Source organism: Salvia miltiorrhiza, chromosome 3, assembly GCF_028751815.1.
Source record: "Salvia miltiorrhiza cultivar Shanhuang (shh) chromosome 3, IMPLAD_Smil_shh, whole genome shotgun sequence".
NCBI lineage: Eukaryota > Viridiplantae > Streptophyta > Magnoliopsida > Lamiales > Lamiaceae > Salvia > Salvia miltiorrhiza.
This window is the reverse complement of record NC_080389.1, coordinates 24,703,312-24,712,211: the sequence shown is the minus strand read 5'-3', so window position 1 is coordinate 24,712,211 and position 8,900 is coordinate 24,703,312. Positions and strand designations below refer to the sequence as shown.

The 8,900-nt window shown below is 34.3% G+C and overlaps 1 protein-coding gene across 1 annotated transcript; it reads left to right on the top strand.

Moving 5' to 3' along the window:
- The first annotated feature begins 1,197 nt into the window (after positions 1-1,197).
- LOC131015703 (T-complex protein 1 subunit gamma-like) lies at positions 1,198-8,700 on the top strand. Its single transcript, XM_057944123.1, has 13 exons — positions 1,198-1,380; positions 1,968-2,029; positions 2,804-2,876; positions 3,093-3,160; positions 3,956-4,022; positions 4,499-4,567; positions 4,645-4,716; positions 5,542-5,615; positions 6,032-6,694; positions 6,776-6,901; positions 7,409-7,513; positions 7,604-7,678; positions 8,050-8,700. Exons 1-13 carry the CDS (start codon positions 1,356-1,358, stop codon positions 8,236-8,238), a joined length of 1,668 nt encoding a protein of 555 aa, XP_057800106.1. The 5' UTR covers positions 1,198-1,355; the 3' UTR covers positions 8,239-8,700.
- The last annotated feature ends 200 nt before the right edge of the window (positions 8,701-8,900 follow it).

Below are 8,900 nucleotides of genomic sequence, written 5' to 3'. Positions count from 1 at the left end.
CTCTTATAAGTATATTTGTTTAGAGGGCCTCATATAAGTATTATTTTACTATTAAAATTAATAATAAAATTATTGTGACACTATAGCTCATAATTAATGTTGTATATTACTCCCTCCGTCCGCCAAGATTATGTCACTTTCATATACAAATTGTACATGAAAGTGACATAATCTTGGCGGACGGAGGGAGTACTATTTATATAAACTATATATATATATATATATATATATATATATTATCCTTTTTCATTTATAATAATTATAATTGATGAAATATAATATTCACCTTGGTCGATTGTTCAACAATATGACTCAATTAGATTATGCAATTATTTATTCATATATGCTTGATTATTATTATTATTATTATTTTTTTAATTGACATATGAGGGATTCAAATTCATAACTAGATCACCCACTATTACAAATAAAGAAAAAAAAAACAAATAAAGAAATACTAATAAGCTATAATATTCAGATTGATTAAATCATTATTGATTAGTCAACTTATAGTAATATTTTAAATATAATATTTAGTACTCCCTCTGTCCCAGTAGAATAGTCGTGTTTCTTTTCGGTACGGAAATTAAGAAACTTATTTTTTAAGTGTAAAGGTGTGTGAGGCCATATTATTTGTAGTCTAAAATCATTACTAAAAATAGAAACTAGATTATTCTAGTGGGACGTCCCAAAAAGAAAAACAAGACTATTGGAGTGGGACGAATGTAATACAATTTATTACTCCCTCCGTCCACGAAATGAGTACTCATATTTCCTTTCTCGTTCGTCCACGAAATGAGTACCTATTTCCCTTTTTGGCAAGTGTACCCCACACATCTCTTTAATTAATACACTCAAAAAGTGGGACCCTTAAACTATTCACACTACACTCCATACATTTCTTAAAACCCGTGCCGTCCACAAATGGGTACTCATTTCGTGGACGGAGGGAGTATAATTTATAGATTAATACTTTATGCATATAAAAAATTCTATACTAATATTATTTATATTGTCAATTGCATAATTTTTTTTTTGATAAATGTATATATTAAATAAAGAAATTAAAAGATAGCGACTCGAATTCAAGACCTTTGACCTTAGGCATTAATCTCTTAGCATTTGATCAACACTCAAATGAAAGAAATGAAACACAATTAATGTACCCGGTATAAGAAGACGGGTCGGGGTCGGGTAACACACACATTAATACAGACTCCTACACACGCACTACCCAAAAACCTTTGTTCAACTTCCAGGGTTTTCCAAAGAAGCGCCTTTTTCTCCATTTGATTACTCCGAATCGATCTTCACTCTTCTCTTACTGATCTTGCAATTTCAAATCGAAACTCGAGATGCATGCTCCAGTCCTCGTCCTCAGTAACTCTTCTTCTGCGCTTCACTTCTCAATCTTCATTTTGATTTTCGCTCTTCTTTTAATTATTATTGTTATTATGTTTCTGTTGATGTGTCGACTTAAGTAGCCATGGCTCCAGTATCCTACGCGTTCGCTCGATTAATGCTTCATTTTTAAAGTTTGCTTGGATTTTTAGTGAGCCCAGAGTTTGTCCAAGGTGTTCATGGCATGCTATAGTCCGTATTCTAGTTTCAGATGCATTGTGTGTCGCACCTTGATGTGGGAGTTTCGAGATTTGTTCGGCTGCTTGAATTGATTTGAATTGGTGCCTTATTGTGGTTTTGTTAAAATGTGGGGTAGAGGGAATCTATCAGGAGCATTGAATGTCTGTGTTAAAATCTGTCGTTTCTTTTGTGCTGTATGTTTTGAGCAAAAGGTCCGTTCATGCTTGTATGGACTATTGAGTAAATGTTTTGAATGTATCAAAATTTACAGCATGCTAGAGATACCACCTTTCCATTTATTTTGTGAAGATATGCGGTGATTTCTTTCACGTGTTCCTCTTGTCTTGTATTCTCTTAGCTAATGTATTTTGCATTCTGTTGAGCAGAAGATACATTGAAGCGTGAGTCTGGAAGCAAGGTTCAACATGCTAATATCCAAGCATCCAAGGTAGTACTGGCTTTCATCCTCCTTATGGCTATTAGCTCTACGCCTCTACCTGATTTTAAGTAATTCTGTTTGCGTTTTTTGAAACCCTTCACTCACTTCAATCCCAATGATATTCTGGCATTTCTCCTTTTATGTTTAGTGATTATAACTAACAGAACTTGTTGGTGCTCTTGACCAATTTCTACACTACTATTTAGACGATGAGAATGTCTTCAGCAAAATAACATCATAAAATTATGAAGCAATGTTACGTAGAGTTTTAGAACAATATAGTTTGAAGTTTATCCTAGGCTGCTAAAGGAACTATGCTACTAATTATTGAAGTAGCATATTCCTATTGGCTTACAAAACAGTGGATCTTAAAATGACAAATCTTATATCCTGCTAATCATGCATTTCTATCAAATTTTCTAAGTCTTTTGCAGGGTATCAACCACATATTTCTTGTCTTTCTGTAGTTATTTAATATAAATGGGAGATCATGAGACTGTTGGTTTACACACTAAAGGGGTGCTTGGTATTTTGAGAGGACCGGTTGGGGGGGATATGCAAAGGGTTTAATTCCCTCACCCCCATTTCAATTGGTATGGTAGTATCCTATTCCGGTTCAGTCTCCCATGAGCCACCATACTTCGTACCCCATTAGATTTAAGGTGTATGTGGATTCATTGAAGGTTAACGGGTTTTACTTGTTAAATCATAGTACCTGCTGTCTTTGAAAGGGCCACATTCTCATTGTTCTCTAGTTAACTTTGAGTATGTTGATCTTGACAGGCTGTTGCCGACATTATTCGTACTACTTTGGGTCCACGATCAATGTTGAAAATGCTGCTTGATGCTGCCGGAGGTGGTCTCTCTAGTCATTTTGTTTTCAACTGTGTGTGCCTGCAAACTAGGGCCTGGTGAAGAAAAATCAAAATTCTGGATCTATCATTTTCTCTGTGTCCAGTAGCTTAGTGAATATAGGACCAAGAAGGAGTTCCATTTTTAAGTAACGGCATTCTAGACATCACTGCCCTATTATATCTTCGTACTCTTAAATACTTTGTTTTGATGTCTACAGGGATTGTAGTGACAAATGATGGAAATGCTATTCTTCGTGAATTAGATGTGGCACACCCAGCGGCAAAGGCATAGTCTCTTTTCCCCTTTGTTTGGAATTAACTTATTTATAGAGTGATTTTGCTTCTTTTATGATCAAATGGAAAAAGACACCTATTTTCCACAAGCATACAGATATATTATATTCTACTAGCATTGGCACCCCATGTAATGCACGGGAAGCATTTTTATATTTCTATATTTATATAAGATTAATACCAACTCAATTATTATATTTATAAATATAATAAAAAAATTAGTTTTAACTGAATATATTTGAGCTAAATATTGAAAACATAAAAGAATAAAGAAGAATTCACAATAATAAAAGTTGATATTATGAAAAAGCAAAAAAAAGTTAAAATATGAAAATAAAAAGAATTTAAAAATAGATTTATTCAAAACAAGATGAGAGAGGAGAGATAATTTTTTAAAAAATTTAATCTTTAAATAATATAACTTTTATAGTTTAAATCAAATATTTACATAAAATATAATACTATCAAATTAAAGCTCTTATTGTGACTTTTAATTTGATATGCATCTTGAATATTTTATATTAGTCGAATTTCACAATTTTAGAAAGAAATAAAAATAAAAAGTAAGAAGATAAAGAAAAAGAAAATAAAAAGAAAAAATGTAGTTTACATATAATAAACTCTTAGTTTTATTATAACTTCAAAATTGATCTCAATTTTGAAATTGATTTCAAAATGAAATCTGGGCTTTTTAATATAGTATAGATTACTGCCAATCAGTATACACCTTACTGAACTTTATCACTTGATTGCCTTTTGATGTTTCTGCTTCTTTCAATGGCGACAGTCAATGATTGAGCTAAGCCGAACCCAGGATGAGGAGGTAGGAGATGGGACATCTGTGATTGTCCTTGGTATGTCCTGAATGTACTAGGAATCTAACTCTGATTATAATATTTCATGCACATCATACAAATCTATTTCATAAAGAAATGGTACTGATGTGAGTGCACTTATATAGTTACGTGGGCATATCCAATGCTGCAAATGACAGTCTAGACTTCTGGTACTCGTTTGTATTTTTATGCTGGTAAAATTTACTTCACCTCATAAACAAACCTTTTTTGCATGTGTTTGTGTTTGGGTTGGGGAGTCTTCCTTTCTCTTATTATCCTTACATTTTTTTGGTATTTCCTTTGTACAATATATCTATGCCTTTTGGGTCTCTTATAGTTATATCTACAGTATCTACTAGAAAGATTACATCTGGAGACTTGTAAATATGCATATATTTGTATAAACGCACACATATGCATAAAGTACATTTTTTAAAACAAAATATCCTTATACATTAACTGATCTCTTCATCTTTGAATAATCTGTGTTGAAGCTGGAGAAATGCTCCATGTTGCGGAAGCTTTCATTGACAAGAATTATCATCCGACAGTCATATGTCGAGGTAATAATAATATTTATTAAATCCTTAATACATGCGCAGATATTTATGCTGACACTTTTGTTTTGATTGGGCTGCAGCTTATAACAAGGCTCTGGAGGATGCTATCGCTGTGCTTGACAAAATTGCAATGACTATAGATGTAAAGGATCGTAAGTTCATTCCACTTGTTTTCATTTGCCTGTAATTTTATAACATATGTTATATCTAAACTAAATTAATTCCAGACTTAATGTCAGTTGTTTTTCATATTAACTTAATTAACAAACATATGATAGTTTTTAATTCATATAGATTAAAGTAGCTGCCTTGTAACTATCTAAAGTCATTCCATTACTTTAGGAATCTATACTTCTTGTTCAGTAGCATAATTGCCCCTCTCTGCTTTATCCCATGGTAGGCAAGCAGAAGTTGTTTCAGTCTATCTTTGTTTTGTAGGATCAAAGTGAGTAGGTGTTCCTAATTTTCTAGAATTAGAGTAATTGCCTAGACATGATCTTTCATGTTACAAACCACTTTCTGAACCCAAGTTCGAGATCCTCAGTTTCTCCTTTCACCCAATTATGATAAAATCTCTTTAGTGATGAGATATCAAATTCGTTTTTCTTTAACAATTAGTTAATAATTTTTTGCTTGAGAATAAACTTGGCCTCATTATCATAATGGCTGCTTAAGTTAATCTTTGTGCATGCCGATAGCTATTCATTGTTCTTGTCAGATTTATTCTCCTCAGGTGGTGGTAACTCTTGGTTTTTATCAGACCTTTTTCTGTTAATCTACTAGATGTAAAACTGTTTCAATCTGTCTTCTTGGTGTAGGCTATGAAATGCTACACACAAAAGCTAATCAAAGTAAAGTAATAGCACTTAGGGTTTTTGATGGGTGTATCAGAGCTTTCGATTTTTGTATATATAGGAATTTTACTCCATTTCTTTATTTCATCGAGCTCTAATTCTAGTATTTTTCTCATTTCTCAGGTGCAACAATGTTGGGGCTCGTCAAGAGTTGTATTGGGACAAAATTTACCAGTCAATTTGGGGATTTGATCGCTGTAAGTAATTTAATAATTAGTTGCTTCCTGGGGGTAGTAGTTCTATCTTCTCTTTCCCAGCATTTTATCCTGTCGTATGCAAAATGTAGCTGGATTTTACAATTAGTATCTTGTGCACTAGGGATGCTAAGTTAGTACAACTTAATTGGAAATGACGGTTTGTTTGGTTTGAAGTTCTAGGTCGTGTTTTCATTTGTTAATCGTTTCTGAGGAGTTTTACTTGGTTGGTTTTTATGTGCAATTGAATTAATGGTTGCAAAAATGTTTTGAAATTTTAGAATTATAGGTTTGAACATGAAAATTGAAAATGCATTCAATTGATTGATTGAGATTTTTATGGATATTTCATTTGATATTGTCATCTGCGGTTGGAAATTAGAATTAAAATTATAGGGCGTTTTTGGTATGACTTTCAGGACTTAGCAATTGATGCGACAACCACGGTTGGAGTTGAACTTGGCCAAGGTCTGCGTGAGGTGGATATCAAGAAGTACATTAAGGTGGAGAAGGTTCCTGGGGGTCAGTTGGAAGACTCAAAAGTTTTGAAAGGGGTCATGATTAACAAGGATGTTGTGGCTCCTGGTAAAATGAGAAGAAAGATAATAAATCCAAGAATTATACTTCTTGATTCTCCCCTTGAGTACAAGAAAGGTGAGAACCAAACCAATGCTGAATTAATGAAGGAAGAAGATTGGAGTGTCTTACTGAAAATGGAAGAGGAATACATTGAGAACCTATGTGCTCAGATACTGAAGTTCAAACCAGATTTGGTAATAACTGAGAAGGGGCTGAGTGATCTTGCTTGCCATTATTTTAGCAAGGCTGGTGTTAGCGCAATCAGAAGGCTCAGAAAGACAGATAACAATAGAATTGCCAAGGCTTCTGGGGCAGTAATTGTGAACAGACCTGATGAATTGCAGGAATCTGATGTTGGTACCGGTGCTGGACTTTTTGAGGTAAGGAAAATAGGTGATGAGTTCTTCGCTTTCATTGATGACTGCAAGGACCCAAAAGCATGCACTATCCTTTTGAGGGGCGCTAGCAAGGACCTTCTGAATGAAGTGGAGAGGAATCTGCAAGTATGTTTGTTGAGTTTAGCATTCCAATACTGGTTACTTGTACAATTAGTGATTCTAAGATTCTATGTATGTTTCCTACAGGATGCAATGTCTGTAGCAAGAAATATAATAAAGAATCCCAAACTTGTTCCAGGTGGGGGCGCTACTGAGCTGACTGTATCAGCTATGCTAAAGCAAAAGAGTGCATCTATTGAAGGCATAGAAAAGGCAAGCAATTACTCTGGATTTATCTATATTGGTTACTCTTTAATTAGTCTCAGACATTCATCTTCACCTATAATTATGTATGCAAGTGAACATTAGATGCTATCTTAATGTACAACTCGGATAGCATTGTTTTCAACTTTGTGCTGCTTGCAATATAGTGGTTCATGATATTGATGTAAGGATCATAAATCATGTAAAGCAGCAATCGTAAACAAGACTTTAGCGAGGATATAATATACCAGTAGATGTCTTGGGTTGCCAAATAATTACACCTTCAAATTTTGATCTCGAACTAGCTGATCAATCTTGTATCTTCGAAATGCATAAAGTCATTAAAACTATTCATCCAAACAACTCTTCTTTACTATTCATCCTGGGTGAGATTTTTTCATGAAGCCACCAATAAGTCATGTGTCTAATGATCAGATAGGATATGAGGAGATGTGCATGTCATTTTCCTGATGTAGTTTTGACAAATTCTCTTTTGATGCTTGAGAATCTGAACAGTGGCCTTATGAAGCTGCTGCAATTGCATTTGAGGCTATTCCAAGAACTTTGGCTCAGAATTGTGGAGTCAATGTGATTCGAACCATGACTGCCTTGCAAGGAAAGGCAAGTTATCCTTATAATGTACGTTCTGGACAAGCTTCAAGTTCTCTGTTCTTATCTATACATTTCTCCTTTTTTTTAATTCTCTTTTAGCATGGAAGTGGTGAGAATGCTTGGATTGGCATAGATGGGAATACTGGTGAAATTACTGACATGAAAGAACGTAAGGTATGTTTTGGGGTACCTCTCTTCCTTTCCCTTCCCTTCACTCTCCTTCATTTCTATGGCACTCAGAATTTCTCCCATCTTCACGAATTGTTTTGGAATAGAAGTAGCTCGTATGTTTTATCATGAATTGTGATGAGATGAGCCTCTTGAATCTAGAACTTGTAGCTAAGTTTTATCTGCAGAGAATTGATTCCACGTGTGTTCTCAAAATTTCTGGTTTTCTAACTCTCTGCTCTCACTAGCAATCGTGTTCACTAAAGTTTTTACTTTCTACGTTAATTTCCTTTATATATTATATCCTCTTTGTTGCCATCCTGAATGTGTGGCAGTGAACCTTTTCTATTTTATTAATTCTCCCCCTGGATGTATAGATATGGGATTCATACACTGTGAAGGCTCAAGCATTCAAGACCGCCATTGAAGCTGCTTGCATGCTTTTAAGAATCGATGACATAGTGAGTGGCATCAAGAAGAAGCAAGCCCCTGGATCTCAGGGTCCATCAAAGCCTACAATCGAGCAAGAAGGTGATGCAGACAATGAGAATATGATTCCGGAATGAGAGGAAGTGCAGATGGCCGGGTCACGCATCATTGATCTGTAATGGAATTATCTTATGATTCTTAATCAAGGCTGGTTCTCAGAAAAAAAAGAAAAAGAAAAAAAAAAAAAGAAGAAGACATTGACATCTGCTCTTTGGTTGGATGCAGAATGCATCGTCGTTTAATCCCCTTGATCAAGTTTCCGGTTGAGTTAGTGATGCCTTGTGTCGATTTATCCCCTTAAAAACTCTTTGCTACATGGCTGACATGACATATTACGAGGGTGGTGTTTTGGCGCACATGGGTTATCAAGTGTTTGTAAGTAAAGTGTTTGATAATGGTGTTTATAAGGTAGAGATGGAATTTTGAGTTAGAGAGAGAAAATTGAATAGAGACAATTAACGAACCATAGTAGAATCAATTTTGTAAATTAATTGTTGATTTTAAGATTTTGAATAAATAATTTGGAGTTGAGGTATTTATTTTTTGGGAAGCGTAAAAGTTGTGGGAGCTGAATTTTATAGTTTATGAACTTATTTTATTAAATATTTTGCAAGAATTTATAGGCTATTTGTATTTTTTTTTGGGGGGGAGGGGGGAGGATTAAGAAGCCTAAGTTTAGTCAAATACTCTTTTAATGTTAGATTTTTGCGATTCCTGTGATGTACTACTCTGTTTTTGA